The 20,742-nt window shown below is 34.1% G+C and overlaps 5 protein-coding genes across 6 annotated transcripts; 2 read left to right on the forward strand and 3 right to left on the reverse strand.

The window, feature by feature from the left end:
- The first annotated feature begins 5,231 nt into the window (after positions 1-5,231).
- On the forward strand, positions 5,232-6,947 carry LOC113507561 (serine/threonine-protein kinase PRP4 homolog). The gene is given in 3 exon segments (XM_026890416.1): positions 5,232-5,316; positions 5,468-6,643; positions 6,646-6,947. Coding segments are annotated over 3 exon segments (1,515 nt in total). The 3' UTR covers positions 6,900-6,947.
- A 48-nt stretch (positions 6,948-6,995) lies between these two features.
- On the reverse strand, positions 6,996-13,326 carry LOC113507555 (transmembrane protein adipocyte-associated 1 homolog). Of its 2 annotated transcripts, none has more exons than XM_026890411.1 (6): positions 12,918-13,326; positions 12,550-12,845; positions 11,989-12,246; positions 9,908-10,094; positions 9,393-9,522; positions 6,996-9,143 (listed from the first exon to the last, which is right to left on the reverse strand). In XM_026890411.1, exons 1-6 carry the CDS (start codon positions 13,004-13,006, stop codon positions 8,976-8,978), a joined length of 1,128 nt encoding a protein of 375 aa, XP_026746212.1. In that variant the 5' UTR covers positions 13,007-13,326; the 3' UTR covers positions 6,996-8,975. The 2 variants fall into 2 exon arrangements, with proteins under 2 accessions (XP_026746212.1, XP_026746213.1); XM_026890412.1 differs by having other exon boundaries at positions 6,996-9,140; positions 12,918-13,324.
- A 373-nt stretch (positions 13,327-13,699) lies between these two features.
- On the forward strand, positions 13,700-15,146 carry LOC113507556 (tetratricopeptide repeat protein 19 homolog, mitochondrial-like). Its single transcript, XM_026890413.1, has one exon. The coding sequence runs from the start codon at positions 14,013-14,015 to the stop codon at positions 14,991-14,993; it is 981 nt and encodes a 326-aa protein (XP_026746214.1). The 5' UTR covers positions 13,700-14,012; the 3' UTR covers positions 14,994-15,146.
- Positions 15,037-17,556, reverse strand: LOC113507560 (peptidyl-prolyl cis-trans isomerase B-like). Its single transcript, XM_026890415.1, has 4 exons — positions 17,222-17,556; positions 16,397-16,604; positions 15,655-15,839; positions 15,037-15,353 (listed from the first exon to the last, which is right to left on the reverse strand). The coding sequence occupies exons 1-4, from the start codon at positions 17,312-17,314 to the stop codon at positions 15,222-15,224; spliced, it is 618 nt and encodes a 205-aa protein (XP_026746216.1). The 5' UTR covers positions 17,315-17,556; the 3' UTR covers positions 15,037-15,221.
- Positions 17,557-18,418: 862 nt separating this feature from the next.
- Positions 18,419-20,707, reverse strand: LOC113507559 (coiled-coil domain-containing protein 112-like). The gene is made up of 6 exons (XM_026890414.1): positions 20,420-20,707; positions 20,118-20,239; positions 19,878-19,968; positions 19,388-19,442; positions 19,033-19,239; positions 18,419-18,469 (listed from the first exon to the last, which is right to left on the reverse strand). Exons 1-6 carry the CDS (start codon positions 20,595-20,597, stop codon positions 18,439-18,441), a joined length of 684 nt encoding a protein of 227 aa, XP_026746215.1. The 5' UTR covers positions 20,598-20,707; the 3' UTR covers positions 18,419-18,438.
- Positions 20,708-20,742: the final 35 nt, after the last annotated feature.

Raw genomic sequence — 20,742 nt, forward strand, 5'->3', positions numbered from 1 at the left:
CATAAATAATTGTATGCGGTGGTGAGAGGCGCGCAGGATCAAGACCGATGAAGGCAGATCGTCTGTGCCAAATGCTGCCCTGATGCCGACCACGATCCTCAGATATGAGCGACCGATATGAAGATAGAGAGAATAATTTTAAAGTTTCTAAGTTAATTAGGACCCATGTTGTAAGACACAAATCTTACGAATACAATGTCAAAAAGCCATCCATAAGATTAATTTTAAGTTGCTAAGTTAAACTCTACAATTCTGATTCTATGAGGAATTTCCCCTAATCATGAATGACCAAACCAATGAAGGTGAATAAAACAAAACCAGTTATCAAGCAGAATAACAAGATTGTTTCCCATAGCAATACATAATACAAAACGCTGTCATACTCTGTTAATTTAAATAACACATTAAAGTTGTAAGCCAGGGCCGGATTGGACAGATAATTAAAGTTGCCAAAGGTTTAACACCAAGCCTCGGGCAATAAATAATGGAGGATGTTCAGTATACGAGTATTTACGGGACATGACATTGTATTAATAACTTTTAGGAACAGAATACTAACGGGAGTTAGTCAGTTTGAGTTTTTACTATTGAGTACTTAATTTCGACTACTAGGAAGACGATCATGATAGCTTTATTTTTTTAGTTAATCACTTAACTTTATAATACTTAAGCAATGTAACATGTATTTGATCGAATTAACATGAAAAAGTTATCTTATTACTACATTTCAAAACTATGTTAAACTAAAATTATACATGTAATAGTACTTATTAACAAAAGAAAACTGTAAACATAAAGAATTATAAAAATGCTCTATACATACTGAAATATTGTTACCTATAAAATGACATAGTGTCGTGTGCGCCTAAGCGTTGTCGTAATCCGTGTCTGTTAAGGCTGCGTCCACGCAGTTTTCCATGTTGGTCCTCGCGGCCCCCACTCTTGCGCACGCGAGCCGCGATTCCGCCGGTGTCATAGTGTAGTCTCTCCCTCTCGCTCGACCGCGTGTGCGATCGATCAACACCATCGATTTCCACCAATACGTTTTACACATTTTTCTGAATGAAAAGTCCTTGTTAAACGTAAAACAATACTCATACATACCGAGGAATGTTAGTGACATCGTAAAATTCGTGTGAATCGAAATTTAAATCTGTGAATATTTTCATTGTTTCAGTGAAGTGACTGAAAATTTTTAAACTGTGCCGCGGTTTTGTTGTGTGCTTGTGAAGTTTACGTGTTTTTTTTATCACGCAAAGGTTTGTAACTACTTAATTATACATTCGGTATCATGATACGAACTATTACAAGTCATTACATACATTTTTTGCGTTGCGATCATATCAATAACTGATGTTTATTTTGATAACTGTGTACAAAAATGTGTCTTTATTCGAGTGTGTATTGTTTTTTAATGAATCATAGTTATTTGTAATGTGTTTGGTGTATTTGAACAATACGTTTATTTATGGTGTTGTGACGCATTTTCTCCTAAGATTTTCCGGCACCATTTTAAGTTGTGTCGTTAAATCGAGCAGTGACATAACACGATGTTTAGAGGATAATGTTCACTAACGCATGTAGGTGTCGCTCGCAGTACATTATGTTGCTGTTTAACATAATGCCTTCACATTGCTTATGTGATTATGTTAATGTTTGTTTCCTGAAGAATTAAACGGAATCACTGCGAATTAATTAGGTTGTTTATTACCAAGTCGATTGTAGTCCTCAAGTCATCGCCGGCCTTTTAATTGAAGTGCAGATTTGTCACGTATAATTAGGTCCTTATTATGAATGAAAGATGTGATTATTTTCAATACACGTGCAGAATTAAGTTGACATGTAAGATCTTAATTTTATTTTAAGGCATCTGAATGTTTAGGTTACCAGAGACGATTCTCATCTAAATATGTAAATTTTTAGACTAAAGAGTACTTATGACTACTTAAGTCCCGTATATTATAAATAGAGATAAAACACTATATTATTATTAACGTCATTTTCACACAGCCGATGTCCTCTCACATAGACATCCTAGGTAGTCCTTCCTTTTAACCTAACGGCTTCAGAAAGACTGTAACATTTTTAAGTTGATTACAAAATCCACACGTTAGTAACGTTTCAGCTAGCCAGCTATTGTAGAACGTCACATTGTCAGATGGATGTCGCGGCCCGCGGCGCAGGAAGCATACCAAACCGACCGATCAGCTGTGACCATTGCGTTATCCGTGTAACCATTGTCTTCCACATAATTTGTGCTAATGTCGTTCAAAACTATTTGTGTTCATTCTTGTGCCGTTTGTTTGTTTGCTTTCAGATTCGTAGGTAGGCTTCAAATGTTATTTAAATTTTAATAGGTAGGAAAAATGCGTATTGAGTACTGAGGTATTGCGTTTATTTTTTGTTTTTGTCGCAACGAAAATATGTTATTGGTTATTGAAAAACATACATATTTTATGACAATATACTTCAAAAAAGTGGAATTTCTCAATTCGGTCAGTACGGTATAGTTCCACAGTATTTGCAGTTTTCATGATAACTTAACCCTAGAAAGATAGTCTGCGTAAAATTGACGCATGCATTCTTGAAATATTGCTCTCTCTTTCTAAATAGCGCGAATCCGTCGCTGTGCGTTTAGGACATCTCAGTCGCCGCTTGGAGCTCCCGTGAGGCGTGCTTGTCAATGCGGTAAGTGTCACTGATTTTGAACTATAACGACCGCGTGAGTCAAAATGACGCATGATTATCTTTACGTGACTTTTAAGATTTAACTCATACGATAATTATATTGTTATTTCATGTTCTACTTACGTGATAACTTATTATATATATATTTTCTTGTTATAGATATCGTGACTAATATATAATAAAATGGGTATTCTTTAGACGATGAGCATATCCTCTCTGCTCTTCTGCAAAGCGATGACGAGCTTGTTGGTGAGGATTCTGACAGTGAAATACAGATCACGTAAGTGAAGATGACGTCCAGAGCGATACAGAAGAAGCGTTTATAGATGAGGTACATGAAGTGCAGCCAACGTCAAGCGGTAGTGAAATATTAGACGAACAAAATGTTATTGAACAACCAGGTTCTTCATTGGCTTCTAACAAAATCTTGACCTTGCCACAGAGGACTATTAGAGGTAAGAATAAACATTGTTGGTCAACTTCAAAGTCCACGAGGCGTAGCCGAGTCTCTGCACTGAACATTGTCAGATCTCAAAGAGGTCCGACGCGTATGTGCCGCAATATATATGACCCACTTTTATGCTTCAAACTATTTTTACTGATGAGATAATTTCGGAAATTGTAAAAATGGACAAATGCTGAGATATCATTGAAACGTCGGGAATCTATGACAGGTGCTACATTTCGTGACACGAATGAAGATGAAATCTATGCTTTCTTTGGTATTCTGGTAATGACAGCAGTGAGAAAAGATAACCACATGTCCACAGATGACCTCTTTGATCGATCTTTGTCAATGGTGTACGTCTCTGTAATGAGTCGTGATCGTTTTGATTTTTTGATACGATGTCTTAGAATGGATGACAAAAGTATACGGCCCACACTTCGAGAAAACGATGTATTTACTCCTGTTAGAAAAATATGGGATCTCTTTATCCATCAGTGCATACAAAATTACACTCCAGGGGCTCATTTGACCATAGATGAACAGTTACTTGGTTTTAGAGGACGGTGTCCGTTTAGGATGTATATCCCAAACAAGCCAAGTAAGTATGGAATAAAAATCCTCATGATGTGTGACAGTGGGTACAAAGTATATGATAAATGGAATGCCTTATTTGGGAAGAGGAACACAGACCAACGGAGTACCACTCGGTGAATACTACGTGAAGGAGTTATCAAAGCCTGTGCACGGTAGTTGTCGTAATATTACGTGTGACAATTGGTTCACCTCAATCCCTTTGGCAAAAAAACTTACTACAAGAACCGTATAAGTTAACCATTGTGGGAACCGTGCGATCAAACAAACGCGAAGATACCGGAAGTACTGAAAAACAGTCGCTCCAGGCCAGTGGGAACATCGATGTTTTGTTTTGACGGACCCCTTACTCTCGTCTCATATAAACCGAAGCCAGCTAAGATGGTATACTTATTATCATCTTGTGATGAGGATGCTTCTATCAACGAAAGTACCGGTAAACCGCAAATGGTTATGTATTATAATCAAACTAAAGGCGGAGTGGACACGCTAGACCAAATGTGTTCTGTGATGACCTGCAGTAGGAAGACGAATAGGTGGCCTATGGCATTATTGTACGGAATGATAAACATTGCCTGCATAAATTCTTTTATTATATACAGCCATAATGTCAGTAGCAAGGGAGAAAAGGTTCAAAGTCGCAAAAAATTTATGAGAAACCTTTACATGAGCCTGACGTCATCGTTTATGCGTAAGCGTTAGAAGCTCCTACTTTGAAGAGATATTTGCGCGATAATATCTCTAATATTTTGCCAAATGAAGTGCCTGGTACATCAGATGACAGTACTGAAGAGCCAGTAACGAAAAAACGTACTTACTGTACTTACTGCCCTCTAAAATAAGGCGAAAGGCAAATGCATCGTGCAAAAAATGCAAAAAAGTTATTTGTCGAGAGCATAATATTGATATGTGCCAAAGTTGTTTCTGACTGACTAATAAGTATAATTTGTTTCTATTATGTATAAGTTAAGCTAATTACTTATTTTATAATACAACATGACTGTTTTTAAAGTACAAAATAAGTTTATTTTTTGTAAAAGAGAGAATGTTTAAAAGTTTGTTACTTTATAGAAAAATTTTGAGTTTTGTTTTTTTTTAATAAATAAATAAACATAAATAAATAGTTTGTTGAATTTATTATTAGTATGTAAGTGTAAATATAATAAAACTTAATATCTATTCAAATTAATAAATAAACCTCGATATACAGACCGATAAAACACATGCGTCAATTTTACGCATGATTATCTTTAACGTACGTCACAATATGATTATCTTTCTAGGGTTAAAATAATATGATTTTCAAGTCCTTTTTATTGGCTTCAGTAGTTTTTACATGATTTGTTGAGAAATATAATTTTGTTATATCTTTACAGATAAGTGGTGCAGTTCTTACAGAATTTATTAAGTGCTAATTAAATCATTAGTCATAGCTATGGCAGAAAGTTACAGTAGACATTCTCATAGCAAATCAACTAAGTACCATAAAGAAAAGGAAGTAGTGATGAAATCCAAATCTCGGAGGTCCAAATATTCAGATCATAAATATCATCAGGTGGAATCTAAAACACCTCCATTACCCACAAGAAGTAACACAACTTTGGAAGAATTGTTACAGAAGAGAGATACTCTTAAACAAGAACTGAAAAAATTGTAAAACATTCTACAGACACCAATAAAGATAACAAAAAACGTAAGCATTCCAAAGACGATTTTGCTTATGAAATTATCACTAAGAAGAGTCAAAAGAAAATTCTAATAAATCCATTATAAGTACCAAAAGAAAACCGCATCATGAATCTTCACCAGAATTAGAAAATACCCATGTGGAATCAGAAGATGAAGAAACAATAATAGAACAGAGACGGCAACAACGCAAACAACTCTTAGCAAAATTAAGTGTGACAAATGATAGAAGCAGCACTAGTGACAATGAAGTTATTAAAAATGACACAAGTACTGAAGACAAACAAAAGACTATTAAAGGTATCCAAATAAACGAAAATAATGTGTCAAAACAAGTTACTGATATGTTTTCTGAAAAGGATGAATTTGAATCAAATGGTACAAACAATAATGTTAATCGTAGCAACAATGAATCTAATTTAAATTTAACTGACAACTGGGATGATTCAGATGGATACTACAACATAAGAATTGGAGATGTCATCAACAACAGATATACAATCAAGAACATTTTGGGACAGGGTGTGTTTGCTAATGTTGTCAGAGCACAAGATAACATTGAAGGTAATGACTATGTAGCCATAAAAATTGTCAGGAATAATGATTTAATGTACAGAACAAGCCTTAAAGAAATAGCTATTTTAAAAGAACTTAAATTAGCAGATCCAGATAATAAGTACCACTGTGTTCAGTTTTTTGGCCATTTTATGCACAAAGGTCATCTTTGTTTGTTGTTGGAATCCCTCCACATGGATTTGAGAGCAGTGATTAAGAAGTATGGCAAACATCATGGCATTAACATGAAAGCATTAATGAGTTACAGCAGACAACTGTTACTGGCATTGAGACTTTTGAAGAAAATTGGTATAATTCATGCAGATATCAAACCAGATAACATTTTAGTCAATGAAAAGAAAAATGTCCTTAAACTGTGTGACTTTGGTTCAGCTACAAAAATTGATGACAATGAACCCACTCCTTACCTAGTGTCGCGTTTCTACCGAGCACCAGAAATCATCCTCGGTATACCGTACAAACACGGCGTCGATGTATGGTCCGCTGCCTGTACCATTTTCGAAATGGCCACTGGGAAAATATTATTCACTGGAAGCTCTAATAATAAAATGCTGAAGTGCTTTATGGATGTGAAGGGCAAGTTTTCTAGCAAGCTTATCAGAAGAGGTAAATTCAAAGATCAGCATTTCAACTACAATAATAATTTCCTCCTACATAAAAAGACGAATTTACCGGCAGAGAAAAGGTTGTTGAATTAAGCAATATTAATGTTAGTAGAGATCTCCTTTATGAACTGAAGAAATCTTATAAGAATGTAACTGTCCATGAAGAGAAAAAGGTAATGCAACTCAGAGAACTACTTGATAAAATGATAATGCTAGATTCTAGTCAAAGACTATCAGTGACTGATTGCTTAAAGCATCCTTTCATTTTAGAAGAATTAGAAAAAGATGCAAGTAAAAAACACTAAAGTTTATTTTGTTTAAATAAGTTAAAAGTTTAATAAAACAATTTTTCAATAAAAGTATTTACTTTATTAACTTCTAAGAGATGAAAACAACAAAAATATACGCCATCAACCAAAATATCACTTAAAGTTTTTTTATATAATTATGGACTATCACAATTTAAAGGAAAATTGACTTGGTCATCATTGGTAATAAAACTGTTGTAGAGAATTGACATGACCGTTTTCCGACGTCTGCTGATACTGAGTATATAACATAATCACATAACTGAAAGAGCATAAATATCATAGATTTAGTAAAATAAATAGCCTTTTTATATACAGCATTCAGTATCCTTTTTATTCGAATCTATACTAATATATAAAGAAGGAAGTGTTTGAGGGAAGATTATCTAAATTCAAGATTTTAGTTTTTTTAATTTCCTGATCCTCCCAGGACTAATTGTTTCGAGCAACATCTAACAGGAAAATATATTGAGATATACGTCAGGTACGCTTAACAGAGTTTTGCAAAACTATGTCTTTGCAAACATAGCTACTAAAGGCATTTTGTTCCCTATACGGTCATCCCTTGTAATGCTAAAACACTACTTTCGCTAAACTAAGCTAATCTTCAAAAAATATAGTTATTTATTGGTAAAATATTACTGAACTGTGTAGATGCTTGATCTAAAATTTGTGTACCGTATTTGTCCATACACTAAAATGTAAAGTCATCGACCTTCGAAGCGCGTTACTAAGTTTAGAATGTCTCTCTGTACTAGCAACAAATCACTGCGACGATAAGATGTAAGGTCAAACAACGAACGACGTCACTGTGCATGACAAAAGCTGCAATATTGCGTGAGCAACTTTTCTTACAGTACCATTTATAAGTTTTACGGCGAATAAACGCTTCCTTAACTCAACACAAACTCTCCCTTCTTAAATATAGTAACTTTATATAGGTGGGAAACAAATTGTAAATATAGTTGGTAACAAAATTGGTGCAGGCATAGTTTCGGAACTCTTGTAGAACAATGTTAGAAATAAACATTAAATGTTAATTACCAATCAGATCACCACCTAAGATATAATTATTAATTACAAATTTACAATATAGCCTTCTTAACAACTATATAAAACACTGCTTACAATTTGCCTTTTCGTTACACATTCTATTTCATAAAAAAAAAACAACAAAAGTAAGTAGATTAATGAATCACAGTACAATATAAAATGTATATAAACCAATTACAAATCAATCACACTATATAACAACTTATTCCTTACTATAAAGCATCTGTAGCACAATCACGAAATAAACGAACATTTTACAACAGTCCTAATACTTCAAGTATGAATACTGCCAGTTATGAGTAGTTTTACAATACACGTTATGATCGACACTAGATTTAGAGTTATTGCTTTATTTCGATTAATTATTTCAGATATGTTTTTATGAGACTTAAATGATATAGTAAACTAAAAAGTGGCTTATCCTATATCAAATAGTAAACAAAGGTAATGTTTCAAAATTGAATGTATTATATAATACAAATCGATAGCTATCAATCATAAGTGCTACAGAACGATATTTTTAATAGAGGATGGTGAATTTTTACTAAGCTTTTGCAGTAAGTATTATCAATTGTAGTGTACATATCTTCAATTGCAACGTCTAAAATCAAACAAGGCAACTAAAATAAATCACAAGACAAGTTCCTACAGTCACAGCAACTTTTATAATAAACCTACATTATAATCACTATGATAATATAATCTAATGTCAAAATCTTATGGATGGATCCATTACACAATGCATAGGTATTTTATATTAGCAGAAGTTGGATGAAATGCAGTCTCAATTAATTCGATTTGATCACTGGCTTTGCTTATCACAAAAATAAATGGTACGCGAAGACAAAATAAGTTGGTAAATATAAGAGATGAGATTCAAAAATGTAGAAAACAATCGACTACCTACTGTTAACCTCTTTAGTTTCTATAGTTACGCGACTCTAAATATAGTTAGTAATGTTTTTTTCTTTGGATGTGTGGAATTGTAACACAATAACGTTCGTTATATCGTCATTGTTGTTATGTTGAGGGCATGTTTTGGCTTTGGAAGCCGGGGTTGGGCGCGATGTCTATGGACTGCCCGGACGCTATCGAGTCGGGGCTCTGTAGCGACGCGCTGTACACCGGGTTCATTGGCGTAGTCCCGCCGGCCTCGAACAACGTGCTGTCATACACGCTGTTACTCTGCTAGAAAATTACATATATTTTAGTGTTGTCACAAATCGGTTGAGTGAAAAGTAGAATTATGGTCAGGTCACCTGCTTCGTGTTTCTCAATAGCATGAAATTCGTTACGTGATTATTGAAACGTATGAAACACGCAATTGTCTTGGAAACTTGAATACTGACGGGTATTAATGATATCACTTGTAGTTTTTATATAAAATGCTTCGTTTAAGGTTGACGTCACAAGTTTATGTTCTCAATTATTACGCACCTGATAGATATAATCAGAATCAGTTTTGAGTGAGCTAAAGCTCTGCTGGTGAGGCAAGGATACCTGATCTTCGTCCATGGGCTCGTCCATCTGAGCCTTGTACGAGAACATGATGCTTGGTTGAGATACACTGAAACCACAGAAAAATTGTTATTATCTAGTGTATCGATATCGAGGTCATTTAAAATAGAGCATTGAATCTGACTTGCTCGGAATGTGAGCGTTAAGTTCATGTACACGACAGTCTACTAAACTAATTTTAAGGTTTTATTGCACAAATAGTACAACGGAACTCTATGTTAACTTTTTTACTTAGCTTAACATTCATACAGGTACAAAATAAAAGTTAAAGCATCTCTACGTTCGTTATCTACGGAAATGTTCGATCGTGTTTAAATATTCTCCACTTCGACAAAAAGTGGGTAATTATAAAAACCAACAAAGTCCTAAGAAACTATTCCTAACTTAGTTTATCATTAAAAAACTCGCAAAATAGAACAAAATGAAAGTTTTACCTGAAAAATTCGCTGAGGAATGTATGATAGACGAGTGGAGTGTACAGAGAGAAGTATAGCCAAGTCGTGACGTCGACGACGCAGAGCCCCGACTGCATATTGCCCCAGGCGAGGAGGCCCGCGCCCACTGCCTGGGTCGTGTCGAGCAGCGCCAGCAGCAACACGTATAAGTAGAAAGACAGTTTAGCTGGAAACAAAAACATATCAGTTTTAGATTTAAGGAAATTAAAGTGACTATTTGAAACTCCTTTAGGCTACTTGTCCATCGAAGCGGATCGAAGCTGCGGAGCGGGGAAATAAGTCATGAAATCCGATTGATTAATATTTTGCCGTGTTGTGCGTTGCCTATGTTTCTCAGCTACATAGGATTCGCAGCTTAACTTTTTTTGTTGATATTTGTTAATAATCGATAAAGTCTAAATGGAAACTCATTAATCCAGCATATATTTTGGAAAGTAATGGGTAAAACTTGCGATGTTACCGATGTACAGCGAATAGTTTAAATTAACTGTCTTAACTTTCATTCACATGAATGTTTAGTCTATTTCAAACGCAGAAATGAATGTTATTACGTTGAAGGGCAGGAAGAAAGCTGCCTCGTTCGGAAACAGATCCTACATAAGTAACAAAGACAAAACATTATTCTCTTTACTTTTGCTGTTATAGAAGTCACAGTAAAGCGTTATAAGTCATCGAAGCCGTACAAAACGCGTGCCAGTCTTGCATAAAATAATAATAAGTTGACTAAGTCTTGTAAACGCACAAATAAAACCACTTGACTCATTTATGTGACAATGTGTCGTTTTGTTATCAAATGTTCTAGACTATTTTGAGATATCCACCATTTCATTCAAGTAGTACTTTTAAGAACCAATACTTTCATCTCTCTTTATAAATTCAAAATATAAATACTTGTTTTATATTTTTTGGAAATATTAAACCTAGTGATGTCGACATTTTTTTTGTATCTAACAATCCGACTTAAATTCTAGACTCAAAAATAGTTTGAAAGTAAATAAATACTTGTCTCTGTTCTCCTTCGTTTTTCATTGTTATAAGTTTTTTAACGTCTTATTGATGATAAGCAACAATCATTTTATGCGCAATAATTGTGAATGTAGGCCAACCACTGATAAAAAGTTGAGAATTGAATTTAAAAATATTTCAACCACAAAGTTAAGTATTTAAATTCATTTTAAATAAAAAAATGGATTATAATGTTTCCCATAAACTTGATTTCATAAACTTCTCCAGCAATCATTCATACTTGTATTGAATATAGATGGGAAAACAAACAGTTTTAGATTCATGGCATTTAAATATGACTCAGATGGATGACTCATTTTATAAACAAACACTAATTGGAGAAATAAGTTCACTGTTCAAATAAACTCTTTTAACTAGATAACATTCAATTTAGTACAAAATATCATGTTTGTAACAACACTATTTCTGCTCAGCTATTAAGGTCAAAGTTTTTATGCAGTAAATAGTTTAACCATGACCAAATTGTCAACTGCAATCTGAAAGAATGCTGCATAAAATATGAAGTGCAGACAAAGAGTTCTTATAAACCAAATGTTATCGTAGATATTTGTTTTATTATAAACATAACAATCTCCTGGCCAACATTAATTTACCGACTGCCAGTTGTATTGCATGGTTTATTGTTTAAACTGCAATAAATATTGATAAGAGAAAGAGGAAACAACTCTTGTTACTTACTGCACTGCTATCAGAAACATAAGCAATAATGGCTATGAGTTTACCTACTTACAAGCAATTATATACACCAACAGACCATTACAACTTATAAACCACTTAAATGTAACATTATTCTCTAATGTTATTGTAATTTAATATTATTATATCATGTAATGTAATTAATTCTATAGGATAATGTTACATGAAATACTATTATGTTAATTCAGGTAATTCAATGTGAGTGATAGACTTGAAAACATTAATGATTTACCTAATTTTAAAAGTGCTGTAAATATACTAATCTTGGTCATAACTTAACCCTGTGCCTTTTAAGATAAATACTTAGAACCATGAATAGGATTTATTTTTATACTTACTTGGTAAAGCCAGATATTCTCTAAGTGGGATCCATGGTAGCAGTAATATTAAAAAGTATATAAGAGCAAAGACTAAGGAGGATGTGAACCAGAATAGCATCCCACCATGACCAAAGAGGTCATAGTCTCTGGTGTCAACATGGAACATGTCATCTGGCATTACAATCTCCAAGGTGCCTTGTGTTACGGTAAATGCAAGGGATAAGAGTGATGTTGCAAGTAACACATATCTAATACTACTGCGGCTGTCCAAATGACCTGAAATATAGAAGAATCATGATAAGCTTATCATTCCTAGATCAAAATAGATGTGATTTTAGTATAAATAACATTATTTTTAGACACGGATACTTGTAAGCAGTTTGAGTCTACTAATAATTGTGCTAAAATGTTAATGGTTATAAATTATTTAAATTATATTATATAAACATGTAGACTGGACAAACATTTTTATTTGGATTCAAGACATGAATTTTACTTGAAAGTAAATCTAAGCAAGTTTTTAATGAGACTAGTGTGCCTCATAAAGAGACAGGGTTAAAATAATGCAGACATACTTACCAAAAGCCAGTCCAAATATGACAACACTCATTTCTGTGGCCAGCAGGAAGAACCGTACCATGACCCATAAGACCTTATCCACAAGCCCTCCAAGTGGTACAGATGCATTCACAGTCATAGACACGGCGCACCGCACCAGACTTATGATCACGTTCCCCCATACCAACGTGTAGAATGTCAAGAATATAGGACTACTCGTAGCGCGTAATTTCAACTGAGCTTTGTTAAATCTTACCACTAAGAAAAGCACAAACAAAGCGTTTGGTATCAAAATAATCAAATCCCAGATACGGACCCTGTAAAAAAACAACACCATGAGCACAATACGTACACATAAAAAACACAAGGACACAAAACCATTTACGCACCTAGAATTATTTATCTCGTAGTATAAAACATATTTACAAAACGTATCCTCGGTAACGGGAGGAAAATCCGAGCCATTAGTACCATACATCTTTGTGTTTATCTAATGTTTTGCCATTTAGTTTGTTACGAAAGCGTCTTGAGCCCGTGGCAGCATTACTCCAATAATCAAGTTATTGGAATAGGCCACCGTTACGTCAACTTAAGACTATCATTATAAACACACGCTTCTGTTCAAGTGATTTGCTGGCTTTCTAATTCAATTTGCAATGACGACACTTAATAATGATCACACCACAAGACAAATTTAAAACTATCCTTTTCCCTATTCATTCATTCGTTTCTTCAGTAAATCGCTACTATTACTAACATGACATTGACTTGACACTTGATTTACTTGACAATTCCGATTCTGTTTGCATCACTATGGCACTTCACTATGGCGCAATCGCCTAGAAACTTAGATAAAGAATCACAATGTAATTCTAAATCTTTGCCTAGAAATAATGTCTTTAAGCTCCACAAGAGAAAAACGAATCAAAACAAAATTTTCTAAAATAATGATTAAAAAACTCGTTTCATCGATTATTTTTAAACAAAATTCCTAAAGTTTACCTAGGTTAAGTAAATACTTCACACTTTACTTCGAATATTAACAAAACAAAACGATCACGGTCAAACGACGACTTATATCACTGTGACCCGTTTTTAAAGTAAAGTAAATGTCCGATGTCGTAGTTTATTACTGGCTTGCTGTAGAATTCATTTTCTCCATCGCGAATTCCAGATGTCATATGTCAAAAGTCCAAACTATGAAACTTGTCAAGTAAAAAAGTGTCAGATTCAATCTATAAATTGTAAAAAAACATAGCTACAAAATGAAATTTTAATGTTTTCGTACATCTCTAATTCTACAATTATATTGAATTAAATTATTTGTAATATAGCAGTATAAATTATTTAATCATCGGTTCATGCAGGCCTTGTCGTCTGCGCCGTAACAAGCACTAGTAAGAAGAAAATCGTCAGCTGATATTTAGCAAACAAAATCGAGGTTATGTAATAAACAATTACTTTCGGAAAATTCAAGCCACAGAATGTCAGCGCACAATAAGTACAGGTATATATGGAATACATTGCTAAGGGCATCAGCTAACTTAAGATCCATTCATAGTATTTCATTTCACAAGACATCAAGACGTAAATATACCGTACCTTGCGCAATGGGATTCTCTCTATTTACGTGGCTTGGATTTGAAAAAAAACTAAGTGCAGAAGATGAGCTTATTCACACCATAAAGCACTGTATCTTATTTATTCAAAAAAATGAATATGAGAAAGCTGAGCAGCTACTCCATGTGGCTTTAAGACAAGCACAACAAATACACCATCAACTTGGAATAACATATATTTATGACGTCATGGCAAACTTAGCTCTTCAAAGAGAAGAACTAGACAAAGCCAAGCAGCTTTTTATTATTGTCACACAAAGAATTATGGCCAATGGTGTTCTAGAAGATGATCCTCGGGTAGTTCATCTCAGTGTTAAGTTGGCAAGAGTTAGCCATTTAAAAAAAGATTACTCTACTGCTAAGTTAGGATATGATTGGTGCTTGGAGAAACTATATAAAGCAGTAGAAATTGATCCCACTGACCATTCTAAAAAACTTTTGGCAATGACTGAAGATTGGTATGGACGGCTCTATCTTGAGTGTGAGCAATTTGAAAAAGGCCTAAAGTACATGGTTCATTCCCTGAATAGGATGAGGGAAGTTCCTGATATTGAGAAGGAGCATTTAGTAGTACAGTTGAATGATATTGGCACAGTTTATGACCGCCTGGGAAAGGCAGGTGAGAGTATAAGCTACTTCAAAGAAGCAATTGATTTAGGCAAGAATCTAGACATGGATCTAGGAACCATGTATGTAAACCTTGGAAGGGCCTACTTAAAGTCACAGTTACTTGATGCAGCTAGAAAGTCATGTGGTCATGCTTGGAAACTTGGTGTCATGTCGAAAAATCAAGATGTTAAACAAGAAGCAGAGTTATGTATAAAACAGATAAACAACCTCGGTTAATGTATTTTTTATTTATTTATTTATGAAAAATATTGTTGGCATGTTTTCCTTATAATATTGGTACCTAAATAAAACTTTAAATTGTGAATTTAAAGAATAAAAGTATGTCATCAATTGTCTACTTCGTGCAGTATAATTGAGACACAAACTAAACTTATTTTTACTACTTTACCAAACAAAATATGGACCTGTTATTTTATACCTATATTATTAATACTAGACTTATTTTTAAACGGCACTTTCTTTTGATACACTAAAAGGTTCCGCGACAACCTCGGCGCGCGAGTCAGCAATAACCACATCTTTAACAGGACGGTCATTGGCTCCAGTGACTGTTTTCTCGATCTTACGTACGACATCCTGTTGACAAACATAACTATGGTTTATAAAACATTCCGAGAATGAACATCAATTAATGTTTTAGCTTGAAATGTTGAAAATGAGCAGTCACTTTCTTCAGTATTATGACTGGACTATTCTTTGTCATTTTATATGGAACTGATATACCTCTAACTCATGTTATTAACAAGTGTCAGTCTCTGCAATTATTTAAAAATAAAGAGTTATGTAATTTCCTTTTTCATTATAATGAATACAGCTGAGTCAACACAAGTGAAGAAAATAATATAATTAGCACATAATTGTGTTGATTTATGCTTACCATGCCTTCCAAGACCTTCCCGAATACTACGTGTCTGCCATCAAGCCAGGTGGTTTTGGTGGTGGTGATGAAGAACTGGGAGCCATTGGTGTCCTTTCCAGCGTTAGCCATAGATAACCATCCAGCGCCGTAGTGGCGGAGCTTGAAGTTCTCGTCTTCGAAACGGTCGCCATAGATGCTGCGTCCTGTCAGTAAAAAAAAATGTATACCACCACTTTATGATTTTTTATCTCAGTTTTATCTGAGACACTTATCAGTAGTATTATTGTAACCATTTTAAAGTTTTTGAAGTACGTAGCTGAAGTATATTTTATAATAAATTTATATTTTTGACATTTTGGTTCTCAATTCAGAAAAAGACCGAATAATATTATGCTTGTTAATGGATTTTTGCAACTTAGTTCTCAATTTTCTGACTTTCTAAATATGTAAAATTATATTTTGGTTATACTTTTTATTTTTTAGTAGTTTCTTATAGTAGTTAAATCTTTGAATGCAGTTGCTGTTAGGTCGATAGAAAGTTTATATAACCAATTTATAAGGACTGTATACACCCAGTTATAACACATTAACAATGGATTTCACATCTCTCAACAATGACCTACTAGGTAGCATATTTCAATGGCTATTGTTGAATTACTAGTACTACAATGGGTCTACTTTATTCATATTAACTGTTGTAGAATTTCATATTGTGAATGGGATATTGAATAATAGCTCTCATTTGGATGTTTGGACTTACCACCAGTTCCATCTCCTTTGGTGAAGTCACCTCCTTGGATCATGAAGTTGTCTATGACTCTGTGGAACTTGCTGCCTTTGTAGCCTTCACCTTCAGGTTTCTGGGCCAATTGGAAGAAGTTTTCTGCTGTCTTCGGGACAGTCTTTCCAAACAAGCCAATTACAATGGTTCCGACCTGTTCACTGCCAATCCTCATATCAAAACTGACCTAAAAGACAGATGTGAAGAAATTTAATTTTAGTTGCATACAAAAATAAATTTAATAAAAAGCTTGAAACCTACAGTGGGCCCCAAACTTTGACAAAGTTTCTTCTATGCTGCTACTTTCCACCAATCCATGAGTTTTTGTACAATTATATCATTCTTAGGTGTTAAAGTACTTAACAAAACAGGTTTCTTATGACTTTCCTGCTTTGTCTGCTTCACATAGGAAAATAAATTTACATATGTATGTGAGGCAAAAATTAAGAATCTAAATTAATATTGTTATCATAATAATGCAATGTCCTGTAAACTGTTTCGACCAATCACAACAGCACACATAGATGCAATGATCATGATTGAAATTCCTGTTGCGTTTTCTGACCGTCTGTCGGAACAACAGGATTTCTATTTAAAGATATTACCTAGATGCACACAAAGAATACAAATGATGCTCTGGTATTATTGGACAACAAAAAAACTTGTAGCGTCATCACAAAAGGTCACCGACCGATCACTAATCATCGTGTCCACGTCGAGATGAAGTTCGCCGGTTTTTCACAAAATATACAAATGTAACGTTTCCGGTTAAATTAAAAATAGTAGCTAGACAAAAATACTCACCTTGTGAGTTACTTTAGGTCCTTTTGGAGCCTCTTCTGACCGCGCAGCGGCCACTAGTAAGATAAAACCTAGAGCTGCTGCAAAAGCGCCCATGACTAAAACAAGTTTTATCCTTTTTCTTAATATGTTTGCGAATTGACCTTATCCTGTGGGATAAGAAGTTTAAATATCAATTTAGCTCGGCTTTAGCGCCGTGCTTCTTCGTCGCGGGTTAACGACCAATTCCTACGAACGAATCGAATGAATGACAAAACGATTGTGGTCGGCTCGTCTCGACCTCGCTTCCGATAAATAACACTTTTAGATGTCAAACACCACGTCATGCATGATTTTTTATTATCCGCATTGAGTGTTGCCACAGATAAGTTTGAGAAAGAGTCATAATTTTATTGTTTCACCCCGAAACAAATCCTAGAGAAGGCTTCTTCATAATTAGACTTACGAAAAAAGTAAGTTATCATGGCAGAAACAGCACATATTCATAAAAATCTAAATATTAGAAACCCCTTTTCTCAACAACACCGCCACAAAACATTAAAACACAACACCAAAAGAAACACATACCTGTAGATAACAGTAGATAAGTTTTAGGTTTTGGGTCCATTGTGGGTTATCACTTTTAAAAGCATTAAGTTATCTCGAGTGTTTTTTGTTGTTAAAAACTTGTGTCTTTGTCTTTATGTAGGTATGTACCTATATCTCACAGTATTTACGTAGGTACATAAAGTACCTGCTTTGAGAGCAAATAAATATAATGTATTTTATTCTATTCTTACTCTAGTTTGATTCGCTTTCTATAGAAATAGGTACAATAGTCTGCTGAATTTGGAATCCAATTTAAAGAAGGTGCATGTACCTAAAGTAAAGCTTATCCAAGAATTAAAAATAAAGTTATAACAACCTAATTGATTAATTTACTCACCTATACACTGTCGAATTTAAAATAACCATATGCGTCAAAAAGGCACTGATAATAAAGCAGTATCACAAAATATAGTTCATATAGCAGTTATTATGGTCACGGCAATTAGAAATGCTGATATGGTAATTGGATCCTAGTATACATATAGCTATAAAAATGTCGTCACTCAGTTTAGTATCAATGTTTTTAGCGCATGTATTTAATTTATTATTTCTTTAAAAAAAAATAGGTAGGTACTACTCCTTGAATTTACGAGAATTTAAATAAAACAATGATAATGTATTTCACGTTTATTTTATAAACCAACTCTCCATGTAGGTGTGTGCCTGAAAATGAAAGATATATTATTATTGAGTTAGAGTACACCCTGAAAACAAAACATAATTGGGCCCTATTATCTTTATGTAAAATATTTAGACAAGTGAAGGTAGGTTTTATTTTTTTCCGAATAGCGTTTCACCGAGACACGAAATAACGAAATTTTACTTGTATGAAGTCCTTTTCCACCAATTTTCATTTAATTACCTGAAGTAGTTTTTCGGGGATTTCTCATTGATTGTTGTTTTTTTTGTGTGTTGTATTTGGTTGGCGTGAATTTTTGTAATATTGGTAAATTAGTTGTATCGCCTTCGTTTTTCGGCCAAATGAAACAGGGTGTAGCGAAAATGTCGAATTGATTCGAGATTCTTAACCGAATGATTGACCTATTAACGGTTAACAGTTAAATGAGACTGTGGCGAAACGTTACATCGGTAAAGTAAAGAACTGAAATTTGGTCAAATGTTAACAGCCCTATAATAGATAGTGGTAAATAAAGAAATCTTTGAAAGCGAATTCGAATTAGTTCAATGAAGTACCTATAATAAGAAATGATTATAGTTAACCTTACAGCTTTTTTATGCTCTCAACATTGTTGCAATTTACATCAGTCTTAATAGTCTTCGTGTTCAGTCTGATGTTCCACTGCTTTGTCGATTTTTGGAAACGCTTCATCACTGGTTTTCCATTACCAACCGTACTCTGCTCATTGGATACATTTTCTTGCAGTTTATCTATCTTCTTTAATTCGTCACTGAAACATTGTCTTACGAAGCAGCTGAAAAAAGTTTAGTTTTCAAGTTTATTAGTTAGATAAGGGTACTGGATTATCGGTTTAAAATTAACCTCACAAAAATTACCTACTGAGAAAAATAAATCGGGAAGAACCTATTTGCTGACGATTTTTTATAGAAGTTGGTACTTACCATACTTCATTCTGAGTCGGAGCTTGAAGACTCAGCTCTTTTTTAGTCCGTTCATCTGAAACCGATTTTATAATCTATATACTTCTATATATACTAATATATAAAGCTGAAGAGTTTGTTTGAACGCGCTAATCTCAGAAAATACTGGCTCAATATGAAAAATTCTTTTTGTATTGAGTAGACCATTCATCGAGGAAGGTTTTAGGCTATATACATATATGGTTTTATGTATATATGGTTTTGAGTTATGTATATATGGTTTTATATTATGGTTTTGAGTTATACTATCACGCTGCGACTAATAGGAGCGCAGATACAATGGAAAATGTGGCAAAAACGGGAAAAAATATTCATCTTCGAAGGCTTCCCGTTCAAAAATTCCTAACTTATATTTTCTAACCACGCGGACGAAGACGCGGGCAACAGCTATTTAGGTATAGTTTAGTGAATCTTCTGTCATATTTGAACTTTTTTAATGTTTTTTTTTTACCTAGGCTATCTTTTTCGCTTGCAGTGCAACGGTCTTTTCTGTCACTGCTATTAAATTTTAAACTAAAATTATTTTTCTCATCTGGCTTCACCTGCAAAAAATCAGAGTATAAAAAATTTCGTTCACTTCCTTTATCAGAAAAATAAAAGGAAATTGCTTAATTAATGGTATGTTCTAAAGCCGGAACATGGTTTTGAGTTATTGACTTGTATGGCACCATATGAAGCTTTCTGTTATTACCTTGGATTTCATAGCTCTTCGATTAGATCTCCATTTATCAATAGCTTTTTGCTGACGCTCCTTCAAGTAAACAAGTTTCGTATACCACCTGACGTGAGATGTTATTTCTTTTTCACTTATATCTAAAAGTTGTAGAAATCTTTAATAGATGTAGGAAATGTGTTTAGGCATATTAGTGCAGGTGGACTCTGCTCGATCTGAGGTTCGTGCCTATCACAGGTATTCTCAAACATCGTAAATAGCCAATTAATGTTGACACAAATCCTACAAATGAATTCCACAAAATACCGTGAAAACAAAACCTTGTAATTTGGATTGAAGGTCACGCAAGAACAAATGGTAAAATGGCGACGATTCGATGCAGCTTTCACTTTGTTCGTCATTGATGTTTTCTAAATTGAAGTACTTCTGCCAATAATTAACAAATATGTTATGGTGGTATTCAGCCCACCCACCATATCGATTTGGGCTGTTCATCATAAATTCTTGGAATTCTTGAACTTCCTAAAAAGAAACCGTTATTTGTTTCAGGCATTATTTGGAAACCTCATCCTTATCCGGCAATATTTATTTAATATCCGTCGGTTAATGTAGGGAAAATAACTCTCGGTTGCTGATGAAACTA

This window comes from Trichoplusia ni, unplaced genomic scaffold (genome assembly GCF_003590095.1).
Source record: "Trichoplusia ni isolate ovarian cell line Hi5 unplaced genomic scaffold, tn1 tig00002898, whole genome shotgun sequence".
Lineage (NCBI taxonomy): Eukaryota > Metazoa > Arthropoda > Insecta > Lepidoptera > Noctuidae > Trichoplusia > Trichoplusia ni.